Source organism: Octopus bimaculoides, chromosome 30, assembly GCF_046866305.1.
Source record: "Octopus bimaculoides isolate indiv1 chromosome 30, ASM4686630v1, whole genome shotgun sequence".
Taxonomy (NCBI): Eukaryota; Metazoa; Mollusca; class Cephalopoda; order Octopoda; family Octopodidae; genus Octopus; species Octopus bimaculoides.
Genome location: NC_142957.1, coordinates 2440157 through 2463750, shown reverse-complemented (window position 1 = coordinate 2463750; position 23594 = coordinate 2440157). Strand labels below are relative to the sequence as shown.

Sequence of the window (23594 nt, the reverse complement as noted above, 5' to 3'; positions counted from 1 at the left end):
AATTTCGGGCGAATATTAAGGCTTTATCCAAAAGTATTTGTGATATACTGAAGGGTAATAATTCGACACTGTTTTATAATTTAGAGATGACGAATTATGTACGATATTTAAATTGGACAGGTAGATGTCCTCACTTTATTAACAGGACACCTGAAGAAGGCTGGAGAGTACCTCATCCGAAACATTGTAGTAGCAACAAACATGTTGAGGACACCTGTCCGTCGACTGTAAATATTGTTTTCTACTCTAGGCACAAAGCCCGAAATTTTAGGGGAGGGGCCAGTTGATTAGGTTGACCCCAGGTCGAAATCGGGGGAATTTGAACTCAGAATGTAAAGATAGACCGTTAAGCATTTTGCCCGACGTGCTAACGTTTCTGCTAGCCTTGTCCATTGTAAATATGGCAATAATTTGATATGTCAAACTGAAAGAAATTGGTGCGTTTATGGTGGAAAGAGTGAAACTAAAAATAACGTCTCGAGTGCAATTCCGTGGTGGGATCTCAACGTTATTCCTCACACGGTGTATTATACGGTCAATAATGCATTAAGTAATTCGACCTAAGCCGGATGGAAAGTCTATAATAGAAGTTCTAACTTCCTCTTCATACCCTTATATGCTACCAAACCATTTAAGTCCATCCGTTTTTCACTAATTTAAACATTAACTACTTGGACATAAACTAAACCACTTTCTACCACTCTCCACCTTTGATACCATCAGTAGCCTTATGATCTTGAAATCTATTTCCTCCATCCTCCTACTATTCTCTCTCTAAACACCCCCAACTCCCCTTCCTAATAGATGTAGCTCTCTATAAACTCAATCAGTCTTTAACCTCCATCATGTCAACATTTTAAACGTAAAAATCTTTAATACAAAATTCTTCTCCCAACGAAAGAGGTGATGTTATCCAACATTGGACCTTGATATCTGTCATATATCAGGATCATAAAGATTTGTGAAACGGCCGTAGGACATTTAAAACTCTACTTATTTTATTTGTGATATTGTTTTTTTCTGTAAGTTGGACTATGTATTCTTGATATCCAAACACATTTACATTTTTTCTTTTCGATTCAATGTATCTTCATATGTAAATGTAAATAAATATCTAGCTTACTTGTCGTTGCTTTACTTTTCTAACGGTTTAAGTTCTAATCTCTTCGGCATTTCGAAGTGTTTCTATGTACAGGGAATACCTGTATCTAGTGTAGAAAATAAAATATATATACATGAATATGTATATATATATATATATATATATATATATATATATATATATATATATATATATATATATAAACACATACACACATGTGTGCCATAAATATCGCCATCCGTTTAGAGAAAAATTTGTAGTTTAGAATCAGTAGTTCTCTGACTGCTATTTCTAAATTTTCAGTATGTTGGAGAAGCAACTCAATGCTAATCCCTGTATATTTATGATGATAAATGGTTTTACCGATAAAGGTTTTTTCATACTGAACTACTTGGCAAAATTGTTAATTATTAATTCTATTATTAATTGACGATTCCCTGCCCTTATTCTTATATATATATATATATATATATATATATATATATATATATATATATATATATATATACAATCATGTATATATGAATATGTGTGCGTGTGTATGAATATGTGTATGTAGTGCTTCAGTTTGTCCACCGTGACCGCTTGGGAACAGCTCTGGTTTGTTTACGCGCCAGTAGTTTAGCCGTTTCAACCGCTTGACACATTTCGAATTTTTACCACATCATTTTCAAAGCAATTAGTTCTGATGCGAAGTTGCCTGCTGCTGGCGATAATCTCATTCATTGTTTTTCTTTTTTCTGGTAAATAATAACAAAGAGTGGAGGGGCAATGGCCCAGTGTTTAGGGCAGCGGACTCGTGGTCATAGGATCGCGGTTTCGATTCCCAGAACGGGCATTGTGAGTGTTTATTGAGCGAAAATACTAAAAGCTCCACGAGGCTCCGGCAGGGGATGGTGGCGAACCCTGCTGTACTCTTTCACAACAACTTTCTCTTCCTTCCTGTTTCTGTTGTGCCTGTAATTCAAAGGGTCAGCTTTGTCACACTGTGTCACGCTGAATATCCCGAGAACTACGTTAAGGGTACACGTGTCTGTGGAGTGCTCAGCCACTTGCACGTTAATTTCACGAGCAGGCTGTTCCGTTGATCGGATCAACTGGAACCCTCGACGACGTAAGCGACGGAGTGCTAACAACAACAACAATAACAAAGTCAAAAGTATAAAGTTACGTAATTGTAGTCAAATCAGCGTAACAGACAGAGAGAATACGGAGCAGGCTTAGCAATGAGTACTGGGGACGATTTGTTCGACTAAAACACTTTAAGGCAGAGCCCCAGCATGGACGCAGCCCAATGGATGACAAAATTAAGGGATTGCTTCCAGCTCTGGTTTAAATTCTACGCCATAAATTAGAATTGACGGATCTCATCGAAGGCAGGGAGCTGAAAAATTGAGGCTGTATAGTTTGTGTTCCTGAAATTTTAAATGATGCAACAATAGAAAATGGTCTACCTATCTATCGATCAATCAATATATCATCTATCTATCTATCTATCTATCTATCTATCTATCTATCTATCTATCTATCTATTTATCGATATATATATATATATATATATATATATATATATATATATATATATATATACCGGAGTAAGCACATGAAATGTGCAACAAGGTGGAAAAAAGAGTACTCAAATACCAGAGGTAGGATCTTAGAGCTTTCTTCCAAAGGATAGGTTTACGGATAACAGTAGATACCAACCTAAAAAAGTAGATTTCTTAGACGTAAATTTAGACTTGGATTCGAATATATTTAAGCCTTACCGTAAACCAAACGACAAACTATCCTATATCAGCAGAGAATCCAACCATCCGCCTGTTATTCTTAGAAACTTAGCTAGTAACGTAGGTAGGCGAATTTCGTCGATTTCTGCAGACGAAGCAACATTCCGCAACGCGGCACCGTATTATGATAGTGCTTTAAGGAATAGTGGATTCTCTGAGAGGATCCAGTACACCCAATCTAATGCTGGCAGCAGCCCGACACGTAGAACTAGGACTAGGAAAGTTTTGTGGTTCAACCCGGCTTTCAATATGGCCGTAAAAACGAATATAGGTAAAGAATTCTTAAAATTAGTCACTAGGCACTTTCAACCTGATCATAAGTTTTATAGAATATTTAACAGAAGAACGCTTAAGATTAGCTATTCTTGCTGCAAGAACTTCGCCTTTTTAATCAGCCAGCACAACAATAAAATAATTACCAAAAACAATAATGCAGACCAGCTTACAAGGGCCTGTAATTGCAAAGACCCAACCTCCTGTCCGTTGGAAGGAAGATGTCTAGAAAAAGGCATCGTATATAGGGCCAAAGTCCAGATTGAAGGCTCGCATGATTATAGAACATATACGGGGGCTACAGAAAATTCTTTCAAAACCAGACTGTATTCGCATAAAAATTCTTTTAGGTACCCTGAAAATAGAACAAAAACGAGCCTGGCAAAATACGTCTGGCATTTAAAGGAGAATGAAGCCCAACCTTTCAGCGTGACATGGAGGATTTTAGGCAAAGCATCGCCTTACAGGCACGGTGCCCATAAGAGACCATTGAAATGTGATCTTTGTTTATTGGAAAAAATGAATATCTTGTTCCAGGATAAGAAGGCGCTAAACCAAAGACGCGAACTTTTAAACACATGTAGGCATGCGTCCAAATTTAAAATGTCTGCATGTAATATTCCATATGGGTAAAATTTTGGACTATGATCGACTCCTTATAACCATTGTGCAATCTGACTATTGGATTGGTGCTGAATTGTAAATGATTTATTTAGCGTTGTGACAATTTTGTAAAGACCCCTACGTCATTTTAAGAAAACCTTCGTCTGTTATATATATAATTTTTTCTTATCCCTTGTTTTTACTTTTATTATTTTTTACTTTTTACTTCATTCTATTCTATTTTTTTTAAAAAACGCTTTGTATTCTTTTATGCATGTATTTTCGCCTGGTTTTAACCTTTATGCAACCAGCGGTTTAAGAAGTTGGCTGCATATATACACTGAAATCTAATGGTTTTTTTATGTAGATGTCTGTATAGTTACAGCACTTACGTATTCATATACATGTACCTACGCTTATATATGGGGCCTGGGTTTGCACTTGTGCATATGCTGTTATGATTTCGTGCGTATATTTTTTGTGTATGCACGGTAAGGGCATATGCTTGTGTTTATTTATACATACATGCATCTATATTATTATATGTGCGTATGTGCGATTAGGTTCACACTCACATATACTTGTATGTGTACATACGCATGTATAAGGTTATGACCGTAACTATTTGCGTACATATCAGCATATGTATCTATATGCGTGATGCTATATACATTTTTGTATACGTATATATGCGCAATCTAAATTTTTATGCACGTTCACTATATGTTCTTGCTTATTTTCTCTCTCTACTTCTTCCTTCCTATCCCCAGCCTTTCTCTCCTCTCTTTTCTTCCTTTTTTCCATTTCTTTATTTCTTTTTTCTCTTTCTTTCTTTCTCTATTCTCTTTCTTTCTCTATTCTCTTTCTTTCTCCTTTTCCTTTTTTTATGACAACTACATTCCCCCCGCCACCCCCTTTCCCATATTTAACGTTATTATAGATACGTTACTCTTTACCCCTCCACTCCATAGATTAAGATATAATTGTCGTTACCAATGCATAGGTTTTCCATGCGCAAACTTATATGCGTGTGTGCGTATATGTGTGTAGATTTGTACTTATGTATATATCTGTGCCTTGTAAATATAGGCCTATATACGTAGATTGTCTGTGCGCATGCAGCTGTGTATTTCGATGTATATATTTATATATAGATATATATAAAATTATTATGTTCCACTGATGAAGGCAGAGCATTATTATTTATGCAAAGCCAGAAATCCAGGATTTGGAATTATCTTTATTTTTACTGGTTTATTTGGTCTTCGTCTTCGCTAATCGTGCCATGCGGACATTTATTGTGGTTTTAGAGTCAGGATTTGACTGCTATTTTTTCAGCGTGGTGGTATCTCTTGATACCCTGTATTATAATTTTAAATAATTATTACCTTTGTTGGTTTTTATTCCCATGCTGACCACTTGATAAGATCAATATTTTAAATATCGATCTTATCCTTATTTATATAGATATATATATATATGTTGTGGATAGCCTTGTATACATACACACTATTATATTTTTATTTTATTTTTTATTTTTATTTTATTTTATTTTATTTTATTTTATTTTGAATGCAGCGTATGCTTTATTTTATTGATTTGATTCTAAAGCGTTAATTCGAATATAATTAATTATCTATAATATGTATTTGGAGCCCATTTTTCTATTTAAGGTTTTCTTCGATATTTTTTTAATAGGGTGAATCTGTATTAAATTTATTTGGTCTGTGAATTACACATCATTGACCGTTAATTGAAACGACCAATCCATGGCCCTTATTTGAAACAACCAATCAAACGAATCCATGTGTTTTAAATGTTATATTACTTTCGATTGCATTGTTATTCTTTCTCCATTTCTAACAAAACTGTCCGATGAACGGGAACGTGAAACTCAGAGTAACGGTTTTTTTTGTTATATTTCTGCTGCTTTTAAATAAAGTATATATATATATATATATATATATATATATATATATATATATATACATATATATATATATATATATATATATATATATATATATATATATATATATATATATATATATATATGTATGTATGTATGTATATATATATATATATATATATATATATATATATATATATATATATATATATATATGTATATATATACACACACACATATATATACATATATTTACATATACATATATACACACACTCCAGAACACATACACACTCATATACACACATACGCGCATATACATAATAAAAAGGGACAGGAATATTAAACCATAGGACGTACCTTACAAGTATTGTACTATAATCCAGGTTCTGGTCAACCACATCGAATGGTATGGCACAACGGGAAATTCTTTATGGTAAACGATCATTGTCATCCACTTGGTTCCAAAATCCCGAGTTCACTCTTTCGGGGTTTATACTGTTTTAAAGACATTAAAATAGGAATGAAGAATTACACATGCAGCAAATTGTTTTGTACCAAATTATATATACCATACAATTTCTTCATTTGAAATATTTGAATTACACGCCTTTCTACTGCATAGACATCCTAAGCAGTAGCATCAGGTTACATCCTGCTGGCTGGAAATTCAACCAACAGTATGCAGTAATAATAACCTTAGAATCTGTTACTGTTACTGGTAGAATGTAGAATCCGGTTGCATGGTTTTGCTTCAATATTGAAACAGCAGGACGCAACCTGACACCTAGCATCACAGGGTGCGATATTATACATAAACACAGACGCACACACAGACGCACACGCACAGACACACACATTTATATATATATATATATATATATATATATATATATATATATATATATATATATATATATATATATGACGGGCTTCTTCCAGTCTCTGTTCACCAAATTCACTCCCAAAGATATTGGTTGGCCTGGTGGGGTTTAATAGATGACGCCTGTTGAAGCTTCTCAACAGACGGATCGAATCCAAGTGTACGTGGTTTTGGAAACTTCTTACCATGTGGCCACGTCTGTTCCTGCAGATATACACACACAGAAACGTATGTATGTATACATGTATTTATGTATGTATGTATGTATGTGTGTATGTGTGTAAGTGTGTAAGTGTGTATGTGTGTATGTATATATATATATAGAGAGAGAGAGATAGATAGATTCACAAACCGATAGATAGATAGATATATTTTCTCTTGTCAAAGAAAACATTTTCTAGCGTTCGCTGTTTTGCCTTCGATGTTTGTTTTCGTTCGGCTTCATTGTATGTCTCCACTGACCTGTTTTTGTTCCCAACTTTGACGATCCACAAATCCCAATTTTAATTTTGCAACTTATGGAAGCAACTGTCTTCAAATTTTCATATTCCCTTTGAATGCTTGAGATGAGAAGTAGATAGACAGTCGACAACTAAACAAGGGTCGTTCTTTTTGTTACTCGTCCTGTTTTCCATTTGTTTGTCTAGTTTTTGCGTATTGAACTCACTTGTTTCCGAATTTCATGTTGTATACTGTTGGTGACATCCTGTACCCATATATGCGTATATATATATTATTTACATTATTATTTGATTGAAAGCTACACATCCATTTTCAAGTAAGTTTATCTTAATCTTTTTGATGAGACTCTACTCTATACTGTTTTCTACCCCATCATTTTCCCTCAGCCTTTTCTCTAATTCCCTTCTTCTCCCCTTCACCGTTTTCTATCTCTCTCTCTGTCCCCTCTTTCTACATTTCTCTATCGTTGCTCACATGTAACCACTGTCCATCTTTCTTTTCCTCACGTGATTATATTTCTTTTCTTTCCGGACTGTCCTAAGGACAGGACTTATCCTATCTTTCTGCTATGTTTTCTGTTATAAAAGAAAATATTTCTCCACCATTCGCCATTTTACCCTCGTTGTGGTCTATAGACCCTCCATGTTTGCTTTCGTTTGGTTTCCTTCTATGTCTCCTTGTATGTAATTGAAGGGAGAGGAAAGAAAATAATTATCCTGTGAAGGAGAAGTAGTGAGAGTCATAGCCATGACTGCCAGGGTTTGAGAGAAAGTAATAGGAATGAAAGAGAGTAAGTAGTAAAGAGAGCGTCGTGTTCACCACACGCTATTTAGGAGGTGAAATGAGAATAATAGCTGTGATGCAAATGCAATTTCGTGGTGTGTTTATATATGTGTGAATATATATATATATATATATATATATATATATATATATATATATATATATATATATATATATATATATATATATATATATATATATAATGTAAGTTTATTATGCATTGTACAATTTATATATGCTTGCAGAGGCATCCCTATAAATTAGGGCTCACGCATACTCAGAAGAATCATTTCAGAGATGAGATGTTTTGTTTACATTTTACGATGGCCATTTTCTCTAATATTTCGATGTGTTTGTATATTTACGGTATGTATTGTTTGTTATCAGTTTACTCGTAATTCTAGTTGAACCCAATTGACCCGGATCTTAGTGCTGCCCATCAAGGATTTTTTCATTCATAGAAAAATTATTATTGGAAGTAAGAAAGGAGAGGAGGCCATTATTCCGTGCATTAGTCTCCCTCCTAATGCAATGACCCTTCCCTTTAGTATCAGCAGACAACACTTTTCTGTTATTCCAGCACTTGCAATGATTATAAACAAATCACAAAGGCAGAGCTTCAGTAATGCTGGCATCACCCTACTATCATGAGTATTCAGCCATATTATTGTGCAGAAGTAAAAGCAATAATGATTTTAAAATTTTGGTTAAAAACCATCACAAACAAATTAAACTAATTAATGGCAGGGTTTTTACTAAAAACGTCGTGTTGAAGCAATTAGTAAGATAAAGGCTTTAAACTTTTAATTTTAATTTTATTTTCCGTATCATTTTCATGCCGTCTTTTCTGTCAGCATTGGACACTAATAACTATAATCATAAATAAATATATAAATAAATAATAATAATAATAATAATAATAATAATAATAATAATAATAATAATAATAATAATAATAATAAGTAACTGTAGAATATGTAGAGATGGACAAGAAACAATAAATATAACAAGTAACTGTAGAAAACTGTAGAATATGTGGAGATGGACAAGAAACAAAAAATCATATCTCTGGCTGCCCAGTCCTGGCTAAGAAGGAATATATTCACAGACACGACAGAGCTGGGACCTATATACACTGGAAGCTATGCCAACACTATGGAATAACAACAGAAAAAAGATGGTATAAACACACGCCAGAAAAGGCCACAGAAAACGAGAAAGCAACCACACTCTGGGATATGCCAATACACACAGATAGAGAAATTAAGGCAAATAGACCAGATATAGTTGTCAAAGATCATGAAGAAAAAAAATGCTTTCTAATTGATGTATCAATACTATTATTATGATATATTATTATAGCTATTATTGTACTAACAAACTTCCATAGTCGCTTTCTCTCCGTAACTTACAAAGCTTTCTAGTTTGTCCATAAATCCTATATGTAGTATTTGACAGTTTTAGTATGTATACATAAAATCTGGCTGAAAAGATGGGTGAACGTTTGGCCCAATAAGACGCGTGTATGGTCACGTACGCTTTGATATGTGGGTTCGATTCTGGCTGGGAGTATGTCATCATTTTTCAGTATGTATCGAACCCATATATCAACGCTTACGTGACTACACGTGCATCCGATTGGGCCAAATACTCACCCATATTTTATATATATATATATATATATATATATATATATATATATATATATATATATATATATATATATATATATACAGAGAGAGAGAGAGAGATAGAGAGAGAGAAAGAGAGAGATAGGCGGGAGCTTGGTCAAGTGGTTAGGGTGTTAGAGTCAGGATCATGAGATCAATTACCAGACGAAGAGTTGCATTGTGTTCTGAAGGGAACTTCATAGTTTCACAAGATAACATTCAACACCTGATGCCTCGTAAACATGCAACGACTATTTAAAAATGTTTATAAGGTGAATATGCACAGGCTCTACATGAAGAGAGGTATAGATGGGCGTAGGTTGATTACCATACAGGAGTGCATCAACAGTGAAAGAAGAAACATTACAGAATATTTGGTAAACAACAAACAAGACCTGCTACAGTATGCTACTAATGCTGTAAGATTTAACAAAAATGAACTTGAGAGTGCTCATGAATTTAGTTCAAGCACAACTAATGTGAAAGAAGAATCCCTCCTCCTCATAGAATTACATGGTCAATTCCATCGCGAAACCAACAAATTAAAAGAGCAGACGGCATCATGGAAGGGGCTCAACAAGAATGCTGAAAGCCTCCTAGGACCAGGTATTGAATACCAACTCACCGAAAAAAATAAATACCACGCAAGTGAAACGGAAGAAAGTAGAAAGTATGACTCATATTTTTAGTCTTGCTTAGAAAGAGTACAAGCGCAGACACGATAAGGTTGCCCAAAACCTCCGCTGGATACTAAGCCGTAAGTATGGATATGAGGTGACGGGTGCTTGGTACCAACATACACCGGAAAATGTAATGGACGAAAAGGGGAAGGCAAAAATCTTCAAAGACTTTGACTTCCAGACAGACAAGATGTTAGAGCACTGAAGGCCGGATATAGTAACCTTTAGGAGGGACCAACAAAAGTGCCTAATAATTGACGTGACAGTACCAGGAGATCAAGATGTCATCATGGAAGAAAGAGAAAAGATGGATAAATATGGAGAGCTGAGAATTGAGATCGCTAAGATGTGGTAGCTACGAGAGTCAAAGATAAGGATTATCCAAATTGTCATTAAAGGATTGGGTTCAATTCCACCCAGTCTGAAAAACATAAGAATTTTAGAAATACTCTACAATCTAGGTGTATTGCAAGAGTCGGTATTACTTAGAACTGCACGCATACTGCATAAAGTACTGTCTGTCTGAGGTCCTTTTTGCGACTTGGCAGACAGTACAAACACCCCGGTAGACACAATATCTTTCATCAACAACTTCATGATATTGTATACTGAGCAACGTGTATAATAATGATAATAATAATAATTATTATAATAATAATAATAATAATAATAATAATAATAATAATAATAATAATAATAATAATAATAATAATGATAATAATAATAATAATAATAATAAACCGAAAAATCTTCACTCTATTCTGAATTATTCGCTCTCTTTGGGTATTTGCCATTGAGAGGTTTTCCATGCCATTTTTCAGTCATAATATCTAAGGCAGCAATTTTAGCACGGGTTTTCAAGCGCTTAGCTTTTCTGCAGGTGTTTCTAGTTCGTCTAATTCTTGAATTTGTTGCAATTGGAATTCACTTAGATATTCCTTTGCCTGTTTTGTTACTGAGTAAGATGCTTTCTTGCTTTCATATTTTAAGACAAGTTTTAGCATCCAGTCCTCAGAGTTTTTCAGATAGGTGTCTAGGCCAATTGTGGCTACCTTCATTGATAATGCCAGCTGTAGAAGTCCTCGGCCTCCCTCTTTTCTTGGCAGATAAAGACGTTCTATATCTGCCTTAGGGTGGTGCATTCTATGCATTGTCAACAGTTTTCGTATTTTTCTGTCAACATTACATATTTCAGTAATTGACCAGTTAACGATGTTGAAACTGTAAGTCACAACTGCTATGGCTAGAGCATTGATCGCTTCGATCCTGTTTATTGCGTTCAGCTATGTCTTCAGTATTGCTCTCACCCTGCGATAACATTCTCTTCTGATCCTTTCACTCATCACTGAATGCTTGATATTGTCCCCTTCAATTACCCTAGGTATTTGTAGCTCTCCGCTGGTTCTAACTCTTTTATGACATTTTGCTGGTCAAGGTTCACATTAGATGTATTTGTCATTTTTCCTTTGATAAAGGTAGCTTTTGCACATTTTTCAAGGCCAAATTGCATCCTGATGTCATCACTGAATTGTTTAACAATCGCTAGTAGGCCTTTGAGTTGTTGGTCATTTTTTGCAAAGAGCTTTAAATCATCCATGTAAATGAGATGATTTATATTTTTATCAAATATTTTATAACCATACTGTGCATCATTGAGCAATTTTGAGAGCGGTATTAGGACTAGACAGAAGAGGAGTGGTGATAGTGAGTCACCCTGGAAAATGCCACATGAAATTCTTACATCTCCAGCATTTAGAGATTCATTGTCATTGTTCAACATCAGTGTGGTTCTCCATGATCTCATACTTACAGATAAAAAGTTTCGCAGAGTAGGAGCTATTTTATACGTTTCCAGACATTTCCTAATCCAGCTATGTGGTAGGCTATCAAAGGCCTTTTTATAGTCTATCCAGGCTATTGACAAGTTTTTGTGTCGCTTGTGACAATCTTCTAAGATCATCTTATTGATGAGTAGCTGATCTTTACAACCATAAGATCCACGTTTACATCCCTTTTGCTCATTAGGGAATATGCTACTTTCTATTAAAAAACTATAAGTGTACTCGGTTAGGACAGATGTTAGCGTCTTATACATTGTTGTTAAGCAGGTTATGGGGCGATAATTTTTTGGTTCGTTTGTTTCCTCATTTTTTGGAAGCAGGAATGTTAAACCATTAACTAGCCAAGAGGGCATCAAACTAGGATTTTGCAAAACATCGTTGTAAAGTTTTGTTAGCAGTTCATGGCTTTCTGGGAAGGCATTCAACCAGAAGTTAGGAATTTTATCCTTTCCTGGAGACTTCCATTTGCTTGACCTCCTGAGAGCAGATCTTATATCTTCTACCTTGACCCCCTCCCACTTTGCTCCTCTAAGGAGTCTAGGTCTGTAGATATTCTATCAATCCAAGGGGCCTTTTCATTGTGTGTTTTATCTTCTGCCCAGATTTTATTCCAAAATTCTTGCACTTCTTCTTTTGATGGGACAGACTTTATTGTTACTGGTGTTTTCCCTATCTTCCTGTAGAAATTTTTGGGGTTATTTTTGAACTATTATTATTATTATTATTATTATTATTATTATTATTATTGTTGTTGTTGTTGTTGTTGTTGTTGTTGTTGTTGTTGTTGTTATTATTATTATTAATAGTAGTAGTAGTAGTAGTAGTAGTAGTAGTAGTAGTAAAAGTAACAGTAGTAGTAGTAGTAGTAGTAGTAGTAGTAGTAGTAGTAGTAGTAGTAGTAGTAACGGTAGTAATAGCAGTAGTTGTGGTATTGGCCGAGAGAGCAGCGCCTGCCATCAAAGTGAGACTGCAGTACAATATAACCAGCATGACTACTCGTCTGATAAGTGTACTCTAGCAAAATACATCACAACCATATGTGCGTGACATGGTGACCTCATAACAAGATAAATAGCACATGAGCTGTGTAGCCCAGTTAGAATTTTCTTCAGATCGAGTGGCCCATCCCGCTCAAAAGGACCTGAATAAAGGTTGTTTAAGTATGATGAACGAAACATCCATGCTTCTCAGGTTGAATTATTCAAACACCCAAAATTCTCCACACATGGCTATGGTGTACATAGCATCAACCACTAAGGTGCATGCTCATCTGTTCATGGTCAAACAAATTTGTGGTGTTGAGCAGAATATTTCCTGTAGCCCATATTTTGTACCAACTTAAAACGAATTTGATAACACTTCCAGTCAGTTAAAATTAAATGTCATAAGAGTTCCTGTCTGGTACTGAATCAAGGTATTTATAATAATAATAATATTAATAATACTAATAATAATAATAATAATAATAATAATAATAATAATAATCATAGTAGGTGCCTTAGGTATAATAAAAAAATATTCAGACAAATACATAACAAAAACACCAGGACATACAAATATGTATAACATACAGAAAATTGCACTACTGGGTACTGCACACATTCTACGCAAAACACTTTCAATACAGTAAACATAAGAGCACCACAGCAAACCACAGCACATACCCAAGGCGCACAGAGCTGCGCTCGGTAGTGAAGTGAAAGCACGTTATAAAAATAAAACTACTGAATAATAATAATAATAATAATATTAATAATAATAATAATAATAATAATAATAATAATATTAATAATAATAATAATAATAATAATAATAATATTAATAATAATAATAATAATAATAATAATAATAATAATAATAATAATAATAATAATAATAATAATAAAATGATAGAGCTGCACAATATTTTCACTGGGTAATATGCAAAATCCTGGTCTTGCCCCATGATAAAAACTGGTGGGAACACAAACCACCCCCAGTACTTGAAAATGATCACATCGCACACCTCTGGAACTTCACCATTCAAACTGACAGAAAGATAGATGCAAATAGGCCAGACATCATACTGAAAGACTTCAGACAAAAATCATGCCTCCTCATTGATATGACTGTCCCAATCGATATAAACGTATCTGTCAAGACCTACAAAAAACTGAGCAAATATAAAGATCTTGAAATAGAAATTAGCAAAATGTGGAACCGGAAGACTAAAACAATACCTATTGTCATAGGTGCCCTGGGAATGACAGCGAAACGGGCTGATTACTACCTAGCTCAGATACCAGGAAACCCCAAAATGGCTGAAGTTCAAAAGATAGTGCTCATGGGAACTCCCCATATCCTACGTAAAATACTGTCTATGTGATCTCAAATTTTAAAGTAAACACATAATTTTCTTATGGTTTCTTAAACATTCACTTGAACAAAACTGTACAAATCCAAATATATGGTACCCTAGGCATAACACCTACATGAACTTCTAACTTGTTGTCTCTTGAGGTCTCTGGGTGAGACTTGGATCCAACTTGTACAAATGCAAAACAAAAGTCAAACATAAAATAATAATAATAATAATAATAATGATGATGATGATGATGATGATGATGATGATGATGATGATGATGATGATGATGGTGGTAATGCTAATAATAATTAACATCGTGGATTTTTGACGGTGAGCTGCCTATGTAGATAGATGGAAGAAGAAGCGATCATGAAGGTGTTTAAGAAACCGCAAAAATGTGAAAGTGTTTTATGAAAGTTATTTTACGAAACAGAAATATATTCCTCATATATGGAGCATATATGTGTATATATAGCCTCCTCCTTCATATATGGACCATATATGTGTATATATAACCTCCTCATCGATATGCACAATCACAAAATATATGTGTGTGCGTGTGTGTGTGTTTGTTTGTTTGTTTATGTGAGTATATTTGTATATATAGCCTCCTCCAGTAGCCTCATCGAGATGCACAATCACAAAATATACGTGTGTGTGTGTGTTTTTGTTTGCTTATGTAAGTAAACTAGCCTCTTCTAGATGCACCACCACAGCAAAGTGTGCGTGAAGATGTAAACACGCGGACTGCAATACCGCTATACCAGAACTGCAAAACTGACTATATTATTAATCACATATGCATTCCCATACCTACAAATTCTTCTATATGTTTGTATATTGCTGTACCTTGGTCTCTCGCTCATACATCAACAAATATATTATTTATACACGATGTATTATTTATACACGGACGAGTACAAAACAGACACCGAACAGATTATATTTAAATGCGTTTAAAAGCAAAAGAGACGACAAGCTTCAATCCTTCCAAACAATAGAAAGGAATAATCGTGACCGGTGCTTGATGATAAAGCTGTCAATAAAGAATAAAGGAGAAAGAAATAACAGGCCATTTTGATACGAAAGAATCATCAACACGCGTTCAGATGCGGTGTCAAATCGTTAATTGTCAAAACATGAATCTAGGGGTGGGGGTAAAATTTCCGAGACCTCCACACACCCCTGCTCTGCTACGAAAAAATTGTAATTCATTTTACGAAAAATAAATTTCTAAAAATTCCGGGGTGGTGGGTCTCGCCCACCCCACTCTCCCTTTTCCAGAGTACCAAAATAAGAGATTTGCGGGAATGTAGGAAGTGAAGGGAGTTGATTCCACTCGAAAATTCTGAGGGGTTTTTTGGGTGGGGAACGTGGGTTGTACTTATAAATATTTACTAAAACAAGGTCAACCTATATTAATCGGAAACGTAGATTGCCTTGCGACTCATAAATCGTCTCGCAACTTAAACCGTGCAAAGGACGGGTGTGTTTGTTAGTATATATATAAAAAGAGAGAGTGAGAGAGGTAGATAGATATTTATGTATATACTGCTTGTTATTAGAGCTCTTTCATTCTTGTTGTTACTGTTGTCTATGTTTCTTTAGCTGTTCTTTTCTTACCAATCTCATTATTATCCTGTGTCTATTAGTGTCACCAAAGTAATTCGCTTCTTTTGATGTAGGTACATTTTCATTTGTTCATTTACGTTCATGCTATTTTCTTTTTTTGTTTTCAGGAAAAGTATTAGTAAAATGAAATCATCAAATCATATTCGATAAGAAATTTTTTATCAGCGCTTCTAAACCTAGGTTCAGAAAAAATCATTCATTACAATACAGTTGCTTGTGGGGTCCCGTAGAATGTAGCGGCCCAACCGTTTATAGGCACGACGTGTTTATGATTCACCAGATTTATGATTCGTTAGTTTTATAGTAGACCCACCATGTAAGTGTGTATGTTGGTATGCGTTTGTGTGTGTGTACTGTAATCTTTAATAAATTTCTTTCCACTAATTAATCGAAATTTAATTTTTTACCTGAAATATCCAGTTATGACAATAAAGATATATTTGTTATGTGGAATAGGGGTGAATTTTAATCCCTTCAAAAAATAAGTTAATAACATTGAAGTCTGGTATTTTCTATAATCTTCTTTTATAGGTTAATCTGCGCCTGAAAATATGTTTCACCACATAGTACCATATATGCAAACGTTTGTGTTGATACTGTGTACGATATTATTTTTGGAGGCTCATGCTGTTTCATACATATGCCAGATATGTACTTGCTACCAACCTACAAAGGTATATTGTAAACATCGCAAATTAACATCAGTCCCACAACCAATTCCGATGAATATTGAATTTTTGTAAGTATTTGACACTTTCTACGTATTTACCACTTCAAATGTTTTAAATTCTCATTGATTATGTTCTCAGCTAAACAAATATGTTGCTGATCTCACAGCTTTAAACACAATGTTATTTAAAGCAGATCGATATGTTACCTGCACTGAAGTCAAATAAACTGTTTCTTACCATATTGAATTTATAAAATCGCATACACAATCATAGGATATGGCTAGTGTCTGACCTTTGATGTTATTTCTCTGAACTCATCAAATCTTGCGGAATATTCCACGAACGGACATTCTGACAACTTCTATCCTAACAATACATGTGTATTTCACAGAATTATATGATTTCATTAATTACTTGATTTGTTGTTTAATTTTACAATAATATGATATAATATCCGTTGATCACGTTACAGAATTGTTGTTAACTATTGTTTGTATTAGTTTTTTAAATGAACAATACAGCGAGCTGCCAGAATCGTTGTGCCCGCCGGGCAAAATGTTAAGCGGTATTTCGTTCGTCTTTACGTTTCGAGTTTAAATTCTGTCGAGGTTGACTTTGCCTTTCATTCTTTTGAGGTCGGTAAAATAAATAGTAATTTACCTCTGAGATCAACGTAAGGACTTATCCCTTTCTCAAATTTCAGAAGAAGTTATTATTTTTACAGTCAAAACTATACAGACGGATTAGACTGCAGATAATAACCACATCCACATAAATTGCCAAATTCTTAAAATACCTAACTGAAGAATAGAAAACAGCGTTGCTTGAACAAATTATGTGGAATTTATTTTTGACAGAGTGTGATCAGTACAATTTACCCTATAATGAACACAATAACACATTAATTATTAGTCCTACAAAATTCTGCAAGCTTAATTGAAGTTTCGGCTGATTGCTCAATCCCAATTCACTTGAAAATTTATGTAATTTTTAAGGGCTTCATTAAAATTTAGCATCTGAAAAAATGGAATAGAATAAAATGATATAATACATGCTCATGACAGTCATAACAAATACTCTGTTGCAACACATCGCTCTTCCAGGTGATTATTTCCAATTAAATGGCTTGCATCATCGCATCACTCACTTTAAAATTTCAGTTTTAATCAAATATTCTAATACTAAAGAAGATCGATTTATTCGATCGGATCCATTTCTCAACAAATTTGGAAATTTTTGACCAAATGAGACATGTTAATGTAAAATAAGGAACAAAGTTGGAATAACAGTATTAACGAAATCTCATATATCTCAAAGATGTTGAATAGTAACGTTGATGTTCTGTTTAATAAGTTCAATATTTTCATCGTTCTTAAGCGAGGATTGGCACAAATCTTTTGACCGTCAAGTAGAATACATTGTGTTCTGACACACGACAATCTAACTTCAAATCCCACCGAGATCAACCTTACGTCATTCATTCCCGATATCAATAAACAACCATAATAGAGGAATGAATTAGCGCAACTATAAGGACGTCGATTCAGACACCTTGCAGTATATCGGTCAGTTGTTTGTGATCTGAATTAAAATCTCACTCGTTTTATTTTACCGATTTTGGAGAAAGTATCATACAAGTTTTATAACTCCTGCAAGATCTCCAATACTTGTGAGACAGATATCATTAATATTCCGCTTGAGCTGTTGCCGGTCAACCTTTACAGGAATGACGAAGACGGATGCTATTTAGGGGTTAAAGGATTTAGCATACGTGGTTAATAATGGGAGCAGACTGAAGTTTAATGCAGCAAGGGTAAGGAGCAAAAGATTAAAAAAAGACTAAAAAGCTAAGACTATATATGTTGTCACATCCCTTTTTTAAATAGCGTTTTAGCCAGTTGAATCATCTTGTAAGGACCTACTACTTTGTAGCACAAAGCTTAAGATTAAATAAAGGTTTCCCCACTGTAACACCACCAATTCTATTTAAAATCCCTTTCCATTTCTCTTATGCTTTCCTTCCTAGTCTATTATTTCACTCTTGAAGTTTTTAGGGTTTATATGTTTTTGTAAAGAACTTTTATGCATCAGCTAAGAAACAAAGAAAACGAGTTTACCTTTGTAAAGATAAATTAATTTTGGCAACAAAGTGTAATAAATAAAGGAAAATGGAATGCTCATTGTACAGAAAGAACATATTTATAAATGAAGCTGCCTTCTGAAATGATGAAAATCTCTTCCACTGAATACTGATGTTGCAATGAAGACTTTCTAAATCTAGTTCAAATTACAAATAGTTTGAACATTTATTCTTTTCTCATATTTTACATGCATGTATGTTTTACATGCGTACTTTAGGTCGAAACTTAAATCTGTATTCTATCTTATATAATAAAATATCCGTAAATTCAAACAGAACCTTCGTGAAGAAGAAAAAGAAGCCTTATAAACACTGAAGAATGACAATTCAATCATCCTAACAGAAGACGATTAGGGAAGGGCGATAGCAAACATGGACAAAGACTACTATAAAGATAGAATATTGGAAACAGAGCAAATCTACTACAAGGAAGAACCAAGGCGTCCGGAAAAGGCAACATTGAATAAAATCAAAGCACTAATTAATTAATACCAAGGTTCTTTCACAGACAAAGAAAGATTATTTACGCAACTCAGTTATCAAAGAGAGCAATTTCTTCGGATCACCCAAGATTCACAAAAGCTCCCAAATGCAGGGAGCCATAAATGAACAGAGGAATCAACACATAAAAATACTAAGATCTACTGATCTCAAATTGAGACCAACAGTTGCTGGACCTTAAGCCCCAACACAACAACTAAGCTATGTTTTGGATATACTCCTGAAACCTTTATGCCCATTAACACCCAGCTATATCCGAGATGACATGGATTTCCTCAAACATATTCCACCCACTGTCCCAGAACGTACTATACTTAGAAGATTTGACATCTCAAATCTTTATACTAATATACTTCACCCTTTGGGCCTGGAGGTATTCAAATACTGGGTAGAAAAAATAGCGGGCAGATATGTAAACGCTTCAAAACGAACTTCATTACCAAGGCTTCACGCTTGGTACTAGAAGAGAACATCTTTAGATCGATAATAAAATATATCGACATATAAAGGGCACAGCTACTGGGACGAGATTTTCACTCTTATATGCTAATCTAGTCATAGGCTTGTTAGAAGAAAAGCTTTACGAGGAAGTAGAGAAAGCCTTTAAGCAAAGTTACAAGAAATACGAGTTTGAAAAGTGGTGGAAAATTGCCCGTGGTGTTTCAGGAAAAAATTGTATGTTAAGGGTGAATTGATAAGTAACGTAACATTACGTGAAAAACCTTAAATGCTAAAGGTTTTGTGTTAAATAATACAACAAACGTATTGGGAACTGACTGAATGGAATTATTTAACTCATCGAACCTCCTCATATATCTTTCTCTAAAAATGTGAATAGCTTTTCCTCCAGTACAAATAAGTCGTCAGACGAATTGAAAAAAAATATATATATTTTTCCTGAAGTTTAAATTAGGTTTGAGCCGGTCTCACGTAAAAGAAAACGCCACGCCAGTATTTAAACAAAAATTAACCGTTCGCAGGTTAGAACAAATAAACTTAAACAGAAAGACTAGAAAAATTGGAGTTATCCAAAAAGTGGAATATAGTCAATGGGCAGCACCAACTATGTACGTTAAGAAAACAAAGAATAAAATCAGAGTGTGTCGAGAGCAAATGCAAATAAAAAATGCCCCCTCTGACAAATATAGCAAACTTACAAGCATTTTTAAGATTGGCAATTTATTACCAAAATTATATTCAAAATATCCATATAGTAGATATTAATACCTAATTTGTCGTTACCATACTTCGATTCTGCTTCGGAGATTGTTGTAGGTTCAGACGCTCCTTAGTATGGTAAGGAGCATTAATGCTACATATATAATGTTGGTAACATGGAGGCGGTGATTCATGCCTCACGTTCTCTGATATCAGCAGAGAAATATTATAATCAAATCGAAAAAGAAACGCTAACGATTATTTTTGCCGTGAAATAATTCACAGATTTTTGCACGGTAGATGTTTTCGCCTGATAACTGCCTATTATTATTAATATTTGGGTCGAAAAAGGAATCCTTAACCATTCTGCTAATAGGTGGCAACGCTGGGATACTATATAATTAAACTATGATTTCAAGATGGAATATATAACGTCCAAGAATTTAGGTCATTCGGATTGTTTGTCAAAACTGATTTGGGAAAATGCGGAACCATTGGAAGATACCGTGATTGTTGCTTTGAGAGTGGAAAACGCAATTTAAAATGTTTTGTGTAACATTATTCGTGAATCATCAATTACTGTATAAGACATAAGATTATAATCGGGATAAAGATAAATTCATTATAAAAATGAAAGAAATGCTAAAAGCTAGAAGAGATAAATTTATGCGTAACACAAATGCGAACAATTTCTCACTACGTGACAAAGTGTTGATGTATGCAGAATGGTTCGTAGTGCAAGCAGCACTACAAAAACGATTATTATAGCAATTTCATATTAATTACCCAGGAATTTCGAGAATGAATTTATTCATGAGAAGTTGTATATACTGGCCAACAACAGACCATGACATCGAACAAATAAGTGAAAGCATGTAGAGGGTGTGCCTTGCAGCAAAATAATCGATTCCTATGTAGCAACAGTGGCCAGAAACAGATATCCCATGGGACAGACTGCATATTGATTACACAGATCCACATAAGGGTTCATATTACCTTGTTGTGGGGACAGTTATTCAAAGTAGCCAGAAGTGCATAAATGTAAAACAAAATTCGATATATGTGGTTGCTACTACTACTACTACTACTACTACTACTACTACTACTACTACTACTACTACTACTACTACTACTACTACTTCTGCTAGATATGCTACTTTGTTATCTCATTCTTCGTAATTGTTATCGTAGTATTCTTTGTCCATTTCTATGTTGTTATACTTCTTTTCTCTAATGTGATTCTTAAGACTAAATCTTAACAATCTATAATATTTGTCTGAATTAGAATTTAGCAAAACTCTTTCAAGCCACACACGTCTTCATTACAGAATCAGTATTATCATACAAGGATAAATCTAAATACTTATTGTCCTCAAATCTTGCTTTTCTTCCCACTTTATCCTTCTCTAATTCATTGTCTCTCTCTCTCAGTGTTTGTAGGAATGTATTCGAGGGTGTTTAAATGTATATCTACGAAGGTATGTCTGTGAAGGTATGTGTGGGCGTATCAACGTCAGTAATTGATATCCTAGACGAAACTGTGTGTATGTGAATATATGTGTTTATGTGTGATTGTACGATTTATTTTTTACATATATTTTCTCCTTTTCCTCATTCCGATTTCCGTTGTTATTTTCCTCATCGTCCTTTCATTATGTGTTTTGTTCCTACATCTTCCATTTTCCTCTCAGTTTTCTTCTACATTCTTCATGCTTATCCTCTTCTGTTTCCTCTCTTTTTTCTAATTTTTTCAACTGCCTTTTCCATTTCTAATGCATCATTTTCGTTTCATCGTATCTTACTCGCTCTTCTATAGATCTATGCGTTATATCACTTATTCCACCCGATTTCGCATTGTCTATCGTCTTTTTATATTACGCTCTCTCCTGTTCATCTTCTCAACTCCTACTTCCCCTCTTTTCCACATAATTCTCGCCATTATTATCATCAATCTTTTCTTTCATAATCTCTTTTGATTTTAAGACACGACATTTAATGTTTTAACAGAAACTTTTTCTAAACTATTTCCTTTATAATATTTTTTTATGTATACAGAAGCTTAGAGTATAACAATATCGAGAAAATCGAACGTGGTGTCTTCAATAATCTTAAATATTTAAAGAAACTGTAAGTTCAATTTTTGTTGATAATATTTTCTTAACGTAATATCACTAGAAATGTTATGTCTTCTCTCTCTCTCTCTCTCTTTCTCTCTCTCTCTCTCTCTCTCTCTCTCTCTCTTTCTCTCTCTCTCTCTCTCTCTCTCTCTCTCTCTCTCTCTCTCTCTCTCTCTCTCTCTCTCTCTCTCTCTCTCTCTCTCTCTCTCTCCGTTTTCCTAATTTATATTTTGTCATATTTCCCTTTGTGCATGTATGAAGATGTGTACGATTGTATGTGATTGTGTGTGATAGAATAAATATTTTTTGTATGAGAATATGATTTTATGTGAACATGTATGATGTATCCGTGTGTGTAGCGTGTAGGTTTGTGTCTTTGTGCGTAAGAAAATCATATTTATTAACAGAATACCATGCTATTCAAAAATTGTTTTATACTGTTTTGAAATCATTTTCTCACCTTAATGAAATACCTTACTAATATGCATACACTCACGCACACACACAAAGACAAAATTTGAACGATATACTTACATTGAGAGTTACTTCTCGTAGGGATTTTAACTTTTATTAATATTTATGGAAGACTTATTCTTTGGGACTCGGGTTTCAAAAGGTAATTTGTTTTTCTCGTGGAAGAGCCATTTCAGAACTTTTCTGGGTAAACACGCATACACTCACATTTACACATGCACACACACACACGTACACAGGCACACGAACGCATACACATACACACACACACACACACACACATACAAATATATTGGTGCAGATGTTTTTGTTGTTATAAACTATATGGCTCATGTCTCAGTGCCACTCGGTGGGACCATTTTCACGTGACTTCCCTTTTACTTCGGGTCGACCAATACTTTTTGAGTGGGTTTTGTAGACGGAAATTGAATCAAGTTTGTCGTATGATGCCTGTATATATGTGCACGTGTGACTGTGTCTCTTTTTGCTCCAACCACCTCTTAACAAACAGTGCTCGTGCGTTTCCCACGCTGTTACTTAACCGTTCGGTAAAAGTGACTA

General features: G+C 34.3%; 2 protein-coding genes across 3 annotated transcripts in view; one reads left to right on the top strand and one right to left on the bottom strand.

The window, feature by feature from the left end:
• The window catches only part of LOC149130124 (uncharacterized), a 292428-nt gene that overhangs the window by 113533 nt on the left and 155301 nt on the right, over nucleotides 1–23594 (bottom strand). The window lies entirely within an intron of this gene.
• The window catches only part of LOC106877839 (uncharacterized), a 117060-nt gene that overhangs the window by 2784 nt on the left and 90682 nt on the right, over nucleotides 1–23594 (top strand). The window contains exons 2-3 of one of the 2 annotated variants that reach the window (XM_089346146.1): nucleotides 16504–16711; nucleotides 22498–22569. In XM_089346146.1, the coding sequence (XP_089202272.1) occupies nucleotides 16524–16711; nucleotides 22498–22569 (260 nt within the window). In that variant the 5' untranslated portion in view covers nucleotides 16504–16523. Of the gene's footprint in view, nucleotides 1–16503; nucleotides 16712–22497; nucleotides 22570–23594 lie in introns of those variants that run through there. The other variant, XM_089346147.1, reaches the window with a different exon arrangement.